Genomic DNA, 18,546 nt, shown 5'->3' on the forward strand with positions numbered 1-18,546 from the left:
GATAATCAAACTGGGGAAAATCTGAAGCGAAGAAAGTTGTGTTGTTTGTTTCTTGTCACAGATGGAGCCTGACAAAAGTCTGGTGCACAAAAACAAAACAAACCTCTGTTTCACTAGTCTTTAAGTTTTGTGAGTGTAAAGTGGTATGAAGCTGTTGTGCCATTAAGAGATTTAAAAACTAGCAAAGTTTTATAGTTGATTATTAAGGAAACTTTTTCAGGAAATTGTTAATATTATTCTGTGCAAGTTTGTGTGAGAGGTGCAACAAAACAGCATCTTGGCATCTTGTAACCGGAGATGGGGTCTCGTCTCGTCTCGGCTCGTCTCGTCTCGTCTCGTCTCGTTTCTTCTCCTCCTTTATTCCTTCTATGATATAATGCAGTTTTAGTGATGATATTAATGGAAGAATGAATGAAGAAGTCTCATAAAGGTGTTTTTTTAAATAATAACACATTGTGTATGTGGGTTGCACAGATGTTCCTTCAGTAGTACAAATAAGTTTGTATAGACTATAAACAAAAGTGTACATTCATGCTGTATATTAGCAGCAGGAGTTTTGCAAGTTTATAACTTTTTGCTCATACTTCTTGACATCTTCGTGTCATGCTCTGGCTTCTTCGGATCAGTTCTGGAGGAAAAGCGAATCATGTCAAAATGGTGACTTCTTTTTTCCAGGTTATATTTTTCCATTTGTAGATACACTGTATAACAGAGTTGTTTTTTTTTTTTAATTTTAAAAAGTCCTGAGAAATTTTAACTGATGGCTGAACAAAATGACGTCAGCAATCCTTATGTCTTCATTATGTGTTTATTAAATAAACAGGAGGTAAATATTAGAAGATTAAACACTTTTCAAACAATACACAATTATTAATCTTACACTATCATTTGATACACAGATATATTTGACACATTCAGATACACTGTACATATAGATTATATAATATGCAATAATTATATATGAATATGAATATACATGTACATATACAGCATTTACAAGTTTACCCTGGAAAAGATTTAAAAAAAAATTCTCTCTCTCTCTCGTTCTCTCTCTTTCTCTGAATAAGTGCACATCTTACAGATATTTTCAGGTATTTGAGACTGAAACCCCAGGAGGCTGATGATCAGAGCTACATCTGCTAAATTGTGTGTTTTTTCTCCTTATTGCTCTTATACCTCAGTAAAAAAAAATTGTGATGTAGCTTGAATTTGCAGTCTAAGCAAACTTTAATCAGCCTTCATCTGCAGGACAAAGTGCATTTTATTTTCTTCCAACAAAACAAATAAATGTACAGACACGACCAAAATCAGAGCGCAGCAGTGTTTACTGCTGAAGGTCAGAGTCCATCGTCATCAGCTCTGAACGCTGACGCCAAACCGGTGAGGTCAAACTGGATGTGTTTGAGTGTGATAATAGTAGATATGCTCTAAATCATTTGGCAGGAAAAAAATACAAATGTACACAAATTATATTTACATTAACCTAGCTCCAGCGCAAAACTTACGCAGCAAACGCCACACACAGAATGTGTCTCAGCTGATCCACTAACTTTGGGGAAAAGTGTGTAAATTCAATTGTGGACCAAACAGATCTCTTCCATTTTTATATTTCCAAACTTTCTAACACAGTTACGAGGTTACCCCAATACTGAACTAAATAACTCCTACCTCAGCCTCTTTTAGCTAATGTCCTTTATGGATCAGAATTGCGGGTTTACAATTTTCAAAACTGTTCAAGATAAGGAACTTTAGGAAATGTGCAAACACGCTGTGTAACTGACCAGCCTCCTGAATGGCACACCTGAGGTTTTTAAATGCTCATAATAACGACACTGCGCACGTTGGCATTCATAGGATATTGTTTTACTGATTATTGGCACATGGCGCCTAATGTGCATTGATTTTAGGTTTATATTTAAAATTCCACAATAGGGCTGGGCGATGTGACGATATAATGCTGATATTTTGATAAATTGTGTCACATAAGTATGAAGGTATCGCAACTGGTTTAAAAAATGTTTAAATAATTAAAAAGCAGATTCGGAACAGCTGATTTTATGTAAAAATTTTGTACCAAATCTTTAAAAATTATACAGACTAAAGGTCTAAAGATTAAAGGCTAAATAATTTATTGTAGTTATTAAATTAAAGTATCATTAAACTCAGTTTTTAAAAGCAGCACTACTGTTTTGCTGGTAGTTTGTTAGCAAACTGAAAAATATCATGTATTGTATAAATGTCTTCAAATACTGAGAGATGATATTCGTCATATTACCCACGCCTAGTCCATAAAGTCTTCCTGTGTCACTGAGGTGATGCTTAAAGCTTCAGCCAGCATGGAGGTAAATGTTCAAATATTCTTTGGCATACTAAAGATCTGGCACTTAATATGTATTAACCCGGTTTAGTTTTAAGAAATATTTATCCTTAAACTAATTATAGTTTTATGCTACAAAAAACTCATTTTATACTTCTCCCTGAAATGTAAACAATTTTTCAATATTTTGTGGAAAGGGAGTAGCATTATTTCCCAATAAGTTGTGTTTTACACAAGTCACGGGTCAGTAATGTCATTGGGTGCATTTCATCCATGTTCATAATTTTAGGGACTGTGGAGTCAAAACTAGTGTAAACAGTTCAACGTTTCTGTGCACTCGCCTGCAGTTCTGCTCCGGCCGTAGTGCAGCTGGGTTAAAAAGTCACACTGGATCATAAAGGATCTCCAATTTTCCTGTCTTCACATTTAACTGACGGCACCATGGCGGCTACAGGCTCATTAATTACATGTAGACGTCTACATCTACACTCAGTGCTGTAAACATTGCAGTCCTAGTCCAGAACTGCTCACCATGACTAAACACGAGCTCCTGCTATAAAACTGTGTAGATAAAATGCTCAGACTGCTCGCTAGATTCACTTTTGAATCACGGTCGCTCAGGAGCAAAGAAGCTGAGGAAGCAGGAAAGAATCAGCTCAGTTTCTGTACAGGAGTGAAGATTCCTAATTCACGATATTACATGACACCATCTACTCACAAATATAGCCTTAGAAGAAAATGGTGGAAAAAATACAGAAACATTTTCACTTTGGAACTGATACAGAGTTCACCACAGAGGTGAACAAATCAGACGTGTTAATGTTTTCTTCCTTCATGTGTACGTGGTGTATGGACTTCATTTCACTAGTGAACACAGGATTGTTAGCTTCATTCCTGCTATGTGAGGTAAAGTCTGAGTTAAATACGCAAAGGGAGTGTCTCCTCTTCCATCTCCTTCTCCATGCTCAGCGAGTCGACCTGCGTGAGCGTGGACTCTGTGCGTGACCGGCGCTCTTTCTCACAGTTCCTCAGCCTCTTCTTCAGCGTCGCCGAGGCTCTCCAGGTCCAGAGGAACCTCTTGAGTCGAGCTCCAACGCTTCCCGTGTGCCCGGTGTGGAGATCGGTGAGAAGCCGCTGAGACTCTGAGGGCAGCTGATAGAGTCTCAGGCCTTGAAACAGCTCCGGCATGTCAAATGCCTCTGACTCCAACTGCACCAGAGCGAAGTGCTCAGCGGCGCCGCCCTTCAGGTGAGCGGAGAAAAGGGAGCTGAGAGCCGAACTGAAGACATCAGAGTTCCACAGCCAGGACGTACTGCTCGCCTTGACGTCTTCTTTGTTCAACACACCGCTCCAGCTTTCATAGCAGGCCCTGGCTCGGAGCACGGCGTCGTGCGAGAGCAGCAGCAGGGTTTTGCCGCCATGCTTCTGGACGTGCTGGAGCCGCGAGTGTAGCCACGGAGTCGGACCCACAGCGCTCACGGCCGCCTGATTCCACAGATCCAGAGAGACAGAGAACCCGAGCTCAGAAAGGCAAGTAGCAAACCAGCACACGGTGTCTGAGAGAGATGAATCGGAACCAGACGAGTGCACGAGCAGCACTTCACCATGGAGGCCTGGGGGAGAGAGAGAGAGAGAGACAGAGAGAAATCAGTGAGAAAACATAAGAAGGAAGAAGGGACAAAAGGATAAGAAAATAATAGAATGCAAAGGAATGAAGGAACAAAATGAAAAAAAGAAAGGAAGAAAAACTCAGTGCAAAGGACGAATGAAAGAAAGGAGATGAAATGGAAAAAAAAAATGAACACAAAGAAAGAAATGAAGGAAGAAAGAAAGACCAAAGCGTGGGAGGAAAAGAGGAAATAATTAATGAGGGCAAGAAAGAAAGAAGAGGAAAAAAAATTATATATGATATAAATGATATAATGATATAAAATGCATAGAAAGAATGGAAAGAAAGAAGAAAGAAAGTAGAAAAAGTCAGGGGAAGAAAGACAAAAACAAATGCAAAGAAAAAGAAAAAGGAAGGAAGGATGGAGGGAGGGAGAAAAGTAAGAAAGAAGAGTAAGCAGAAGAAGGAGAAAAGGAAATAAAGTTAAAGGAAGTTGGAAGACAGAAAAGAGGGACATAAACAGTCATAACTACAGATAAGTAAAAATGTCAGCGCTTCTTGTTGCAGGGTTAATGGAGGGACTGAAACATGGCTCTCTCTCTCTCTCTCTCTCTGTGTGTGTGTGTGTGTGTGTGTGTGTGTGTGTGTGTGTGTGTATTTGATACCTCGAGACTGAAGCTTTGGGTTGGAGTTTGAAAGGCACTCTGTGAGAGGAAAAGAGAGAGAGAGGGTGAACAATGGCACTTTGTCCACAGACTCTCATACTGTACAGTTCAAGAGAGAGAAGTGCATCACTGGAATTACTGAGAGCATGGGTCTTTTGAGATACACACACACACATTGTTGAAGATACTAGAAGCCTGACAATAAACATTAAACTTGACTCAGTCTGATCACATGGTATAAAGCTGACTGGAATCTACAGCATAGTAACCCTCTGTGTGCCATCACCCAGATCCTACCAAGTCTCCACTGGTGTACAGGGTAGAGGGGTGCCAATACTTTGTGCACAGAGACAGGCGGGCTACAGTTGGTTATTTTACACTTTGGCAGGTGAACTCTCATCTCTCTCTAACATGTTGGGAAACAATTCCTCATGTTACTCAGACAGAACCTTGAGTTTTTTGAGAACGCAGAAAGTCTCACAAACACACGACGTTCAGTCTTCACTCACCTTTGAGCTTGTATCTGACCACAAACACTCCTACTGCGAGCAGGACGAAAACCAGCAGCATCACAAACACCAGGCAGATCCAGCGCCCCCTATGGGCTGAGTGGAGACACGAACACGGGAAAGTTACTACAGAGTCATTACTATGGTGCAAAGAAAGATACGAAAATATAAAGTGTATGTAAACCAGCGAAAAAAACGAACCCAAATCCCTCAGGACATAAAAACAGATCTTTTTGTAGAGAGAAAGTTGTTTAGTCAGACACTTACCGTAGCGCTCACACACAGGGCCGAACATTTCTCCATCCACCTTAAACTGCAAGAACACACACACACACACACAATGCTTATAATAATTCATGCTGATTTATGATCTGACTGTTTAATAGAAGTGTATGTTAATGAGAGAGCATTGCTCATGCCTGATGGGAAACCGTCTTACCATCACACAAGGTAGCAGGTTGTTTGTAGTTCTAATGTCCAGAAATGCGCCTGATGTCTGTAATAAAATTTGACAGCGTCATTAAAGTGTCGTTTAGACTGACAACAAACCCAACAGCACTAAGACAGTGACTTTCACTCTAAAGGTTTTTTGTTTGTTTACTTTTCAGAAGAAAAAGTGACAGATTTTTGATGCGTTGTTGTTGAAGAAATAATGATCTGACACAACGTGTACACACACAGGAACCACCCCACATAACTCACATCTAATTCACATTTTCCAGAATTTGCCTCCAGATTTTGGCCTTTTAGGCACTTTAATGCTGTTAAATAATATTTTCTTCAACTGGCACAGATGTGAGTCAAACTAACTTTCACTTATACCTCTGCGAAAGTCTATTTTTGCCTTTCACTCGTCATTTCAGCTGTGTGAGCTTTGCCTTTTATGGAGTTTCGTGGACGTCACCAAATGCAAATCAGCTGTGCCGTGTACACACCTGGTAATTTGGAGTTGATCATCAACATATGCACATGAGTATGAAAAAAATCAGAAAAAATTCCCAAACTTGTGTAAATCTTAATTTTATTAAAAGATTGATAAATGAGACCCACTGTTATTTTTAGCTACATTGCAACAGTGGAATAATGAAATATTTTCATTCAACGTGTCACAAATCTCCTCATATTCGCTCACTGATATGGTTGGGAGCTTAAAAAAGTCACACGGTGCTTTTCTGAAAGTTTTGGAAGCTCCGCTGTGACTAAAATAAACTCTGTTGATAGCTGCCATTTCCCGTAGCACTACATGAAAAAAAACACAAGTATGAAAGCAACCCGATTAAATAAATAACACTGTTATGATAATAATCATACAGCCGGAGTGTCCAAACCTGAACCTCCATACATGCCCTGAATTCCAGCACGCCCCTCTTACTATAACCAGCGTCACACCTGAGACTATTTATAGCATTAGAACATTAGTGGGTGTGTTTAACCTGAACGAACTTGAACTTGGCAGACCTTCGAAGTGATGCTGATTTTTATAACTCTCTGGCGTCTAAGAGCAGGTCTCTGAGCAGGTCTCTGAGCAATGCCATGGCACGTGAGGATCTGAACACGGGCTGCTTCCAACAACACACCTAGCTCTGATATTTAGATTTATTCGATTCGAGTATTAAAAACTCTGCTGGAAGTTGCACTGCACAAAAAAACCCAACAATTTCTCAAACAGGATCGCTGAAGATCCTTAACATGGGTATGACGATGATTAAAAATATTTGCCTAAAAGTCCTTGACTTTCCATTTAACCCTTAAAGAACCCTTTCTAAGTATTAAAATGAAAATAATGACCGGTAATTTGGAGTTTGTACTGCATACTTACCCAGTTAATACATACTCTTTGAAAAAAAAATGGTTTTTTAAGGGTGCATTGTATAATTAAGGGTTCTTGGTTTCCGACAAAGGGTCTACATAGAAACTGTAGCGGTTTCCCTGAGAAACAGCAGTGTGATGGTTCCTGATGGTCCCACATAAAGAACAATGCATACGGTGCCATTTTTGTATTGATATGAAGCGTGTACCCAAAACACTCCACTTCCATCAGGATTATGATCTGCTGAGGTGCCGATCATTCACACGCCCTCACTCACCCACACTGTGCTGATGTTCTCTTCCCACCCTGTGCTGATGTTCTGCCTGAAGCCGGGCACTTCCCTGCAGCCTCCGCCCAGAGACACGGCCATCTGGCAAGGCCACACCTCGGCCTCCAGCCTGCAGGGGGCGCTCATGTTCCAGCTCAGAGCTGGACGACCTTCATTCGTCTCAGTGTGTCTCACAGAGAGGGACACGTTCTTCACCGCATTCCTTCTGATCCCTGCGTGGGAAAGACACCCGAGCTTTAGGTTTCTGGGCCGTGATTTTCAGTGCTGTAATCCTCGTGCTTAAAAATGAATGCACAAGTTTATTACTTATAATGATTTGTGTTTATTTCTGTAATTGCGTATTTTACCTTCGTGATTCTCAAAGGGGCAAATTTCAGACCGGTAAGATTTTTCATTTTCTGTGTTTTTCTTCCAAGCCTAACACACACACACACACACACACAAACAAACAAATAATGACAGGGAATTACAATTACAAAAACAGAAAAACTCTTGAACTAGCCATCCTGATAATTAATTATATGAGAGACCATGATATTCAACATGCACAATATAATTATCAGCAAATTCATCAGATTTATCATCATGTTCTAGTTTATAGCTACTATACAGTAGTTGTGCAAATTATTAGTAAATGGTAATATCAACACATGCTTATGACTGCCAGGTGGCGCTGTACCTGGAAACACATGCAGTGTGTGACGGCGTGCAGCGGGATGGTCCAGTTGCTCGGCTGCAGAGAAACATGACATCATTTTATTTTAGCACTTAATCAAGCTGTTCTTTAGTTACTGTTAAAGGAAAAATCCATCCTACTTGTACTCTGGATTACTAATTAATTAATTGACATTGCAAGTTGCAGGAAAACAGTGAGTGAGAAAAGAAGCTTTAGTTTTTAGAGCTAACAGCGAAACCAGATTGTTATCAGTTATGTTTGAGATCGCTGAAGTTTATTTCTACTATTATATGACATTGTAACTGCGCTAGCAATAACAATTTCCCCTTGTGATATCAGAGTGATACGTAAGTGCTAACCTGTCACTGGAATACAATACAGAGAATACAGCACCAACCAACAAATCAGTGTGTTAAACCTGTAAATGCCTTGTTCAAGGAAGGTGCTCATCTTTAGGCTTGGTCACGCTTTCCTTCATGGAACACTGATTTCTCTTTTTGTTTAGCTTGTGTGTTTGTACATGTTAAACCTTAAAGAGCTTTTTAAGGTTTAACATGTACAAACACACAAGCTAAACAAAAAGAGAAATCAGTGTTCCATGAAGGAAAGCGTGACCAAACAGATGAGAGAGATGTTCAGGTGCCAGCAGTCTCACCCAACACGAGGTCATCCCTTTCCGTTTCATACACATCAGCAGCAACTCCTCAAGTTCAGCTTTCAGTTCCACCACTCCTCTGGACTCATCGAACTTGGGGAAGATTCTGGGAGCTGTCGGACATTCCAACCACAATAATTAGTTACGTAACGCTGCTTTAATTTAACACTACTTCTGTAGTTTGACACTTCATTGTTCCTCTTAAGGCGGATTTACAGTGTGATATCTCGTGCTCACATTACTGCTGGCTGATTTAGTGTCAGTGCAACCAGAAGACAGACAACAACAAAGTTCTGTCCGTGTTAGAAATTTCTGATTAAAGTCTCAGAGTGCGAGTGCTGCTACAAAGCTCATCCAAATACATGGACGCTGTAGAATATCCTATAATAAATCTCAAATATATCGTTGTATCGTCGTAGAAACTCCAAATACTGTAGTGGTGACAGCAAAATCAGGCCTAAAATCATACAATGTAAACTCGGCTTAATACAAAAACAAAAAAAAAGTCAGATGGTTGCGGGGAATGAAGTTAGACGTCTGAGGATTACTACAAAAACAAACATTGTGCAACATTACAAAATAAGAGTACATTTTTCGATGATTTGATTTACATTTTTCAACAAAACATGATTTATCACAATATGGATATCATCATATTGCCCAGACATAACAGCTAACATGAACTACTTTAGAAACGAACAATAGTAATGTTAGTATTTATTATTAGCAGCCCATCTATTTTCAATGTTTTGTTTTTTTTTCAAAAATAAGAGCACACAGTCCCGCCCTCTCATTTTCAACTGGCTCACACTTCCACGGTTCGTGTCTCCTAGTCTGGAAAATACAATAAACCTTGTAAACGATGATTCATGTTCCATATTCACAGGCCTAGTTTGATTGCTGCAATTTATTACTGCTTGTCCAGCAAGTCGGTGATCATTAGACTGAGATAATCAGTTACTCTACACCCTGTAATCAAGCAAACACACACACACTAATCCGAACTTTAGAAGAAAATGATTAATCATCAACATTCTTTCTGCCATGGCTGCAGTCGAGGACAAACCAAAGAGCTGAAATGAAGCATAATTACACTGTACAGTTACAGAAACAGAATCAGATACTCACTTTTACATTCCTCTATATGAGGGGAAGGACACACTGTGGAGGATAAAAAAAACACCAAGCTTAGCATTTCCCATACACTTTACACTGCATGGCTACAAACAGACATGAAATCTGTAAGCAGGGAATGTATAGACGTGCAAATCTGAAGACTCCAAAAAATGAACAGGTCCAGTTAGATAACATTCTGTGCTAATAAAAATCCTGATAAGCATCTACCATGACTGAACGACGACAGCACTAAACTTCAACTGCTTCACTTGTAGTCATTAGTTTATGGCCATAAATTAGACACATCAGTTTCAAGTGGTTTTGTTTCACAATCTTTCACCACATATAACGTTAAATACTCTATTTTTTTAACATGTTGTTGCTCCACTAGTCAGACCAGGGAGGGTAAATGATTTTTTTTTAAATCATTACGTTGTTGTAAACAGTCCATCTTTTAGCTCAAAATATTTGACTGGTTTGGCCAGATTTATCAGTTTTGTTGTTAAGTTTAATCTACATTTAAAGCGATATTTAATGGACTTTGTATATTGTATGTTTCATGCTGAGTATGAGCACTTTCTCTGACGTGTGTTTAGTTACAGCTCTTTGTGTAAAACCCATTGTCACTAACAGGATCTTAGCAGTTGGCCTCATGAACCTTTGTCTCAGAGGATTGCCACAGCGCTGCATGGCCACTGAAGCGTGTGTGATACGGCTGAGAAGAAGCGCAGTCTCACCTGAGTTATGCTGTGGGAAGTGAACCACATGAGACATCCTGTTCACTGTGACATTCACAGAGCTGCCCAGGAACACGCCTTCATACACCACCACCATGACCTACACGAACAACATTACATGCTCTTGTGGAGGTTTGGACAAATTCAGCCACTAAATAAACACATTTCAGGAAGTGTGCAGTATGTACAATACTGAGATAAAAGATTACAAATTTGTAACAAAAATCAGCTAATGTTAGTTGTTGCCATACATTTATTAATTTTATTACCTGTGTACAGTATATATATTATATATTTTAACTGAATGGAATTAATTTAAGGAGAACGCAAACTCTTTAGCGTAATGGAGGCTACTCGTTTTTATAGATGTTTTTAATCCCAGTCCTGTCCACTCCCAAAGCAATTCTGACCAATCCTGTCCACTCCCAAAGCAATTCTGACCAATCCTGTCCACTCCCAAAGCAATTCTGACCAATCCTGTCCACTCCCAAAGCAATTCTGACCAATCCTGTCCACTTCTGAAGAAAATCTGACCAATTCCACATGCCTCCAAAGTTATTATTTTTGTTTCCACTCTCCTCTGATATTTTCTAACTAATTTATTTTCTTCCATTTCACAGAATAGAAACAAATTTGTCATTTAAACTTCCGTGACCCTGAGCAGGATAAAGCAGATAAGCAGCACTTTACACTGTATATTTTTTGGCCCAATTTTGCTGTTACAGATAAAAATCACACAGTGCAAAAGAATTCTTTGGTCTTGAATAGAGATCGGCGGTCTTACAATAAATAATGTGCTGCTCATCTGCAGCTGATTCAGTGACACTGTGACCAAAGACAGCCAATGACAGTTGTGTCAGTGTGATTACAATCTCAAATCTCTATAATCTTAAAGTGCTGGAATCACACCGACTAAACCCGGCTTTAGTTGGCTTTGTTTTCCAAAATAAAAATAAATGAGAGATTTAAACCACTATGAACCTGGCCAGCATAAAGGAGTTACTGAAGATGAATGAATGAATGAATGAATGAATGAATGACTGAATGAATGCAGTAAATGACTTGACGTTAATGAACAGGGCCTTAATTCCCACAAGCTTCACACCTGACCACCCTCTCCCATGACTTTTTTGTTCTGTTTTTTTGTTTGTTTGTTTTTCCCAGTCCTGAAGTACACTTTGAATCCTGTATTTCATTCTGAGATGTGTAACAGTTAATCAGCTGCAGTGAATCAGTTGTGCTCACCTCAGATTTTTCTTGGTTCTTCCGTGCATCAGATTTCACGATAAAGTCAATCCTCTTGCAGGACATAAGATTTGGTGCAGACACGTAGAACAGTGTTATAGCAGCTGCTGTGACGGTTGAGAGAGAGAGAGAGAGAGAGAGAGAGAGAGAGAGAGAGAGAGAGGGGGTTAATACACGGTTAATGAGTAAATATGAGCCTGAAGAACATCGAAAGCAGGCGATTTTTATGCAGAAATGTGCACATGGCCACACTATATTAGGTTCCACATAGAAAATATTTCGTCACAGGGAAACGAAGGTACGCTACCAGTCAAAAGTTTGTACACCCCTGCTTATAGAAAGTATACAGTTTTAGACCTCTGTAGAATAATATTGAAGATGTTATTACATAATTTTAACACATATGGAATTATGGCCTGACCAAGAAAAAATGATGCTCCTCGCTGCATCTCCTGAGTACTTGGAGATTACTTGTAACGGGCAAGACGTTCATTTTAAGGAAAAGCTACTAATTAAAATGACATTTTGATTTAAATTGCCCTTCAAATTTAAAACCATACAGATGCACAATATACTTGTCTTCATTCTCAGATTCTCCACTCATGTTGTTTTTACTCTAAATGCAGTAATTTCATCTAGAACTCAGGAGATTCAGTGAAGAGCTTAGTTTATTTTAGACTTAGAAAATCCTCCTGGGTGAAACTCCTCCTGAAGCTGGCTGAGAAGATGCTGAGAGCGTGCAAAGCTTAATCAGGAATACTGTCACGTATTTAAAATAGAACATATTTTTCACACAGTTTGTAATCCCTGTACTGCAAATTAAAAAACATGCTTTGTGTGCTCACCACGATCTTCATCGTCAGAGTCTTCTGGTGTTTCTCCACTAACATCATCATCGGGAAGGATTTGGAGTTGGATTCGGATCTGGAGACACGCTCCGTACATCTGCGTTGCTTTGAGGCAGAGAGCAGGCTCCACACTGAAAGCCAAAACTTCCACCGGGCCGAAATCACGTGGAGGAACCACATAGTTCTTATTAATGACTCTGCATCGTTTCAGACCCTGTCACACACACAACATACAACCTCAGTAAAAATAAAAAACCTTTTTAACACAGGTTAAATAACTAAAAATGTATTTAACCTGTGTTAAAAACAACAGTATTCATGAAAAAGTTCCACTAATAATAGGTTAAAATCTGACTTTGGAATTAATTTCTCTAGTTTCAGATGTTTCTGCAATGTTTTCTCTTGATGCTGGGGTGCAATAACTAAACTTCAGTTTCCTCAGCCAACTCATTCACAAGTGTCTCTTTTTTATTTCTTTAAGGGTTTGTTGTTAAATTTGAAGATGTTTGTGCAGCTCACCTGAGAACAGGCGATGGTGTCTTGTGAGTCGTATTTCTTCAGATCTGCTGCACACAGAAAAACTCCAACCAGCACGAGGAACAGGGAACGCCACGGCATGGACATGGCTCAGCACTTTCGCTTTCCTCACCCTCAGAGCCAAAAAGAAGTAAAAGAATAAGAAAAAAAAAATATATATATATATATATATATAAATATATATAATAGATAAATAAAATAGTCCTCAGCTGGTGATTCTTCAAATGAATAATGCTCAATCAGTGCACAGCTGATATGATAGTCATAAACCATAAATCCCTATCTTTATTTTTTATTTAATTTTTTTCACATTAGTATTGTTTGTGCTTGCGCATTATTTTATTCATTGTCTAATTTCGAATCTTTTATGTATAGCCATACAAATAACATTATTATTATTTGTAATATTATTATAAATAGATTTACAGTGGAGTACAAACATTTGTATACCTTTACCTTTACTTCAAAATGATTAAGCCTAGATTTTAAGATTTAAAATGCAAACTGGGTTTTATAATTGATTAATTATCACATTAACATGCATAGTTAGTGTGTTCAGATAAACATGATGTTTTATCCCCTTCTTCAGCTGTGTGAAAGATCAGTATTCTCTGATTTAGGTAGTAAGACTAACAGCAGTTTTACATAACAACACAACACAACAACAAACATAACATAACACAACACAACATAACATTTTTTTTTTATTTCTGGCTAATATGTTGAACTTCTGACATATTATCTCAAGATTTCGACTGATTATCTCAGTTCTCTGATTGATAAGTCATTTGCACAGCTGTCTGTATGAACTAGTGAGCCAGTGATCAACATCACAAAGCTAGTTGATCAGGTTTTCCTTTTCAAAGCTTATAGATAAGCACTGCATTATTTTCACTATTTGCACTGTTCCTATCATATGGCAAAATTCTGAAATAAGTCAGGATTTTGAAAAAAAAAAATGATATGGTGTATGTATATTTTCTTTTTAACCACAGCCTATATTATCTATAAAGTTACTTCTTTTAGTTCACATGTATACAGAAACACAAACTAAAACACTATAATACACTAAACGTATTATCATAGAACATAGTATTATAATAAATCTAAATATTTAAACATCTAAATATAAAACCAGTTTTTTTTTCGTAGAAAAACGGATTAGGAGAGGCTAATTACAGTGGTATGAGAGTGCGACATCAGATTTCATGCTCAGCTCGGAAGTCTTTCTCCAAGGAAACACACACAGGACATGAAAACCGTCTCGAGCTCAATGAGACCCCTGAAATCCACTTCAGCTAAAATCCAACCCAGTGCTCCATCAAAAAAATAAATAAAAAAAGATCTTTTCTATGATCCAAAATAGTCTCAAGTGTTTTCGTTAGTCTGCTCTTACCTGTGGTGGCCAGGTCTCCAGTTACCTTTCCAGGTAAGCCCGTGACGTAGGAATTCCCGGAAGTGGGCGTAACTGATCACTGACTCACCGCGAAATTATTTGTATTTGTTTTTATATACATTTACACGCCAGAAACAGTCTCTATACACTTGTATAACACTTGTTTCGAGCAGTATCAGGTTAGAGAAGCTAATATTAATGTTAAAACGTATCTTAGTGTTATTATCATGAGAATCTCGCCAGCTTTCCCAGTAGTTTATTCCCAGGGAAACTGGTGACGCAGTGAAACCTGAAGCCACGCCCACGCTGAGCCACGTATACTACAGTATTCCCTACTACAGAGTATGCCACTTGTACTGACAGTAAACAGTGGGTGAGGATTACTGTGCCAGACTTTTTAGTAAGGTAGTATGCTTAAGGCCCACGTCTTGGCGTGTGTATTACCGTAAGACAGTCTGTACTCTCACACAGGACTAAATCAACAGCAAGCCACAGCATAAAACATACAGCTAAATTAGATTTTCAGTATTATTTTCTGTTTTTTTGTGTTCCCCAGCCTCATGCAGTTTTTAAATATTTTCAGAATGGCATCTATATTAATTAAATAGTAATTATTAAACTACATAGGAATTTTGTTAGCAGGAAGGGAAGAAACACTTGTTTAATTTTGAACTAAACGCCTATCAGCCATTAAAGGGATCTCTCTTTCTCTCTCATGTTTACACTGAACCCTTTCAGGCCAGTCAGTGTGCCCAGTTTAATCCGGTTAATCATTAATCACAACACGCAACGGGTTTGAAGTACACTTTTATTCACTGTGTGACATGATTTGGATGGCTGTGTCGTAATCCAATAAAGGCCCCGAGGAAACAGACAAAAAACCAACCAAACCAACACTGTTTGTGAAACACTTCATTCTGGCGTCTGTTGTAAAACATTCACTGGGCATTTTATCACATACGCTTACCACATAGGCACAGTTACTGACTGACTAGGTGTATCTATAGCTCTGTGACCTGTGTGCTGACCTTCTACTCTTGCCACCAGTGAGCAGGTATTATTTGGGTGGTGGTTTATTATCAGTACAGCTGTGACACTGATATGTTACTGCTGTACTGATAATGTGTGTGTGGTGATAGTATGAGTGTATCAGGTATAGCAGTTGGTGTTTTTATTTTATTTATTTTTTTAACACCTCAATGGTACTGGTATCGGCCAAAAATATCCAGATAGAAACAGAAACCAAAGCTGCTAAAGAGGACTACTGAGAAATGTGTAAGGAAAAAGGTGATCTTTAGTCTCATTTAGTCTCATTTTACAGGCCTCAGATTGTGTGTGAAACATGGAGGGTGGGGACAGTCGATGTTATTCAGCTGGATTTAGAGCACAGTTCACTTAATAAAATGACAAAGACAGTGACAGATACCCATAAGTATCATTATTGTCATTATTGTACACTTTGCTCTAGTTATGTGTGTGAGTGAGTAATGACATAATTAGCCTATATATATATATATATATATATATATATATATATATACATATAAAGAAGATTGTAAAACAAACACAGCATGTCTCCTGGGCTTGCGTTTCCTCCACATCGTATGGATATGGAGATCATTTTAAGACGAGCCACCACAAATATGTCGAGCAGGTTTTGTAGTTGTATCTTTGTATCTTGCGAGCTATACATTTGAAGCACAATCTGTAATCGTAAAGCAATATTTTCAAATATTGTGTTTTCTCCTGTACATATCAGTTTCTGTGTTCATTGGACACTCTGTAAAGAGCTCCCCCTGTGGTGTCACTACCATTGCCTGTCCCTGAAACTACAGTCATTTTGTTTTTTTTCATTTGAGCTCAGAATTCAGTATAGTTGGTGACGTGTGAACGCTGTTTTCCAGCCCGGAAGCAGTCCGGAGACCTGATCCCTGGTGCTCGTGAAAACGGTGGTCTGCAGTTCGCTTTAACCGATCCGCAGCACGGTCTGCATTAGGCGTGCAAGCTATCCACGCTCAACACCTCATGCCGTGTAACTTGACTGGTTCAACTTGTCGCTTTACTTACTATTCCTGCTTTTGTGATACTGGCGAAAGGGGCGTTATGATTACTGATATATATACAACTAGACTCTCACAGGACTGGAGCACTGTAATTAGCTCAACTTTATGGTGCGAGCTCTTGCACTGAGAGCATCGTGAAAAATGCACCTATCTTGCCGGTCTGCATGACTTCTTATACAAGACTGGCTCCATGTATTCCTGCACAATGGCATGCCATGCATCCAAAAACGCTTGGGTGACAGTACCATGAGAAAATAATGAAACGAAGACAGCAAATGGATGAACCGAGTGCCTGCCATTTTGCATCTGTGTGCACAGTAGTGACATGGATTTCCACAATCAATCCACAGTTCAGAAGGAATTCTTAACAATTATGATAAGAAAAAGCAATAAAAGCAATTATGAACCCTGTCCCCACATGAACCCAGAATCAGTCCTTGGTACGGACCCAGGTATTCAAATCAAGGGTGAAAATGTCCTATTACACCAGTCCTGATTTATTCACAGTCGTGACGGGAATTCTGGCTCTTTTCAGGGAATCGGTTCAGTCGGATCACTTCACCAATAACAGTCGACTCTTTCAGCTGCGAAACGGATCATTTGAGCTCTAAACTGGACAATGTTTGTGACATTATGATCAGTAAATGTTCTTCTTTGACTGACATTTGTTTCATAAAGCCTTACTCTTACACAAAATCACATTACCAGGCATTGCATCTCATAAATTCAAATAATCAGCAAGGTGCAACAAATGTGTAAGAATCCCTGAATTGATGTTTTTTTTGGGCCTGATGTTTCTCTTCTTCATGAAGAAAATTAATAAAGTGCATGAGACCTTGACTGATAAGATATTTCCATGACGGGATTGTTTACAGTTTGAAATGATCATGGTTATCATGGTATTGACTGACCATTTTAAAACACAAGCTTGTAATGAAAATTAAAGGAAATCTTTGTAAAAAATCTCTTTGCACATCCTTATGTATAACAAAAACCAAAAGAAAACAAAAAGATCAAATCCCCTTCCTTAAATAGACTGTTGAGAATGGCTTTTCTGTAAACATCTCTTACATTTTCAATCTTTCATCTTGTCACTGTAAGCTGAAAGAGAGCGCAGCTGTGAGGAAAAAACGAACGAGTCGTCTGCAATCTGTATTTTGAAAAAAGTCAGTGGTGAGGTCTGATCATATGCCATGATTAACACTTTAACAGTCCTGTTCCATTGAAGCATGTCAGTTAAAATACACTGCAAGAATAACACCAGTGCCTGCATCTACGAAAATAAAAGAAAATAAAAAACCCAAAACATCTGCCTGAAATATGCATCTGGGCTCTCAATGTGCATCTAAAAGAGTTTATTCATATAGCTGACTCGTTTGAAAAGGACTACAGCCTATCTATCTGTGGTTGTCTATTTTGTGGGCAGTCATTATGAATTGTTTTGGTTAGTTAATGAAATAAAGCGAGGCTGTGTATTACATGCTGTTTACCGCTGTACACAGCTCTGGTGAAAGCTGTTTCTCTATCTGCTTAGAAAATGCTGAGGATGTGGCAGTATGTACGTTTTTATAATAGGTTAGGTTGTTATGGCTTAGAAACAATGTTCACACAGAAGATTGTTTTTAATACTTTCTACAGTCCTGTTCCTTAGGTACAGCTGCTTTCTTATTTTTAAGAAAGTGTCTTTCCTCTATTGAGCTGGTAGTGTATCTACTGCGCTGATAAGTGGCTTTTTAACGTTGGCACACACTGTAAGCATCAGTGTTATCACAGATTATTTTGACGCTGCACACACTCTTTCTCAGGCCTTAATTAAGCACTACAGCTCGCTCAGCCTTATCAGAGCCTCTTCAAACATTTGCCAGTGGTTGTATTTAATAAAGGCCCAGATAGATGAGGAAGGCTTCTTTACTCTATGGTTAGCTAACTCAGAGTGACATATTCTCATAAATTAAATTAAACAATAACATATGGTACCAGACAAAGTCTGAGTACACCTGCTATAAACTGGATGGACTGTAAACATGCTAGCGCTGGAGATAAGTGTAGGTTTCACAGGGAACCAGTAATTTGC

At 38.7% G+C, this 18,546-nt stretch overlaps 1 protein-coding gene across 4 annotated transcripts; it reads right to left on the reverse strand.

The window, feature by feature from the left end:
• Window positions 1-779: 779 nt before the first annotated feature.
• On the reverse strand, window positions 780-14,671 carry il17rc (interleukin 17 receptor C). Of its 4 annotated transcripts, none has more exons than XM_026935534.3 (15): window positions 14,410-14,671; window positions 12,996-13,126; window positions 12,474-12,690; window positions 11,629-11,735; window positions 10,384-10,483; window positions 9,659-9,691; window positions 8,531-8,643; window positions 7,879-7,932; window positions 7,547-7,616; window positions 7,188-7,411; window positions 5,540-5,596; window positions 5,368-5,413; window positions 5,101-5,196; window positions 4,592-4,630; window positions 780-3,930 (listed from the first exon to the last, which is right to left on the reverse strand). In XM_026935534.3, exons 2-15 carry the CDS (start codon window positions 13,098-13,100, stop codon window positions 3,236-3,238), a joined length of 1,956 nt encoding a protein of 651 aa, XP_026791335.3. In that variant the 5' UTR covers window positions 13,101-13,126; window positions 14,410-14,671; the 3' UTR covers window positions 780-3,235. The 4 variants fall into 4 exon arrangements, with proteins under 4 accessions (XP_026791335.3, XP_026791336.3, XP_053083117.1 ...); XM_026935535.3 differs by lacking the exon at window positions 14,410-14,671 and adding an exon at window positions 14,193-14,403 and having other exon boundaries at window positions 11,629-11,732; XM_026935533.3 differs by lacking the exon at window positions 14,410-14,671 and adding an exon at window positions 14,193-14,403 and having other exon boundaries at window positions 781-3,930.
• Window positions 14,672-18,546: the final 3,875 nt, after the last annotated feature.

This window comes from Pangasianodon hypophthalmus, chromosome 20 (assembly GCF_027358585.1).
Source record: "Pangasianodon hypophthalmus isolate fPanHyp1 chromosome 20, fPanHyp1.pri, whole genome shotgun sequence".
In the NCBI taxonomy this organism is placed as follows: domain Eukaryota; kingdom Metazoa; phylum Chordata; class Actinopteri; order Siluriformes; family Pangasiidae; genus Pangasianodon; species Pangasianodon hypophthalmus.

Excerpts from the sequence above, each read along its gene's own strand:
- il17rc (XM_026935534.3), bottom strand. The coding sequence starts at position 13,100 with ATGTCCATGCCGTGGCGTTCCCTGTTCCTCGTGCTGGTTGGAGTTTTT. Across the intron at positions 7,412-7,546 it reads CCCCTTTGAGAATCACGAAG|GGATCAGAAGGAATGCGGTG; the intron begins GTAAAATACGCA and ends TTTCCCACGCAG. Across the intron at positions 5,414-5,539 it reads ACCTGCTACCTTGTGTGATG|TTTAAGGTGGATGGAGAAAT; the intron begins GTAAGACGGTTT and ends GTGTTCTTGCAG.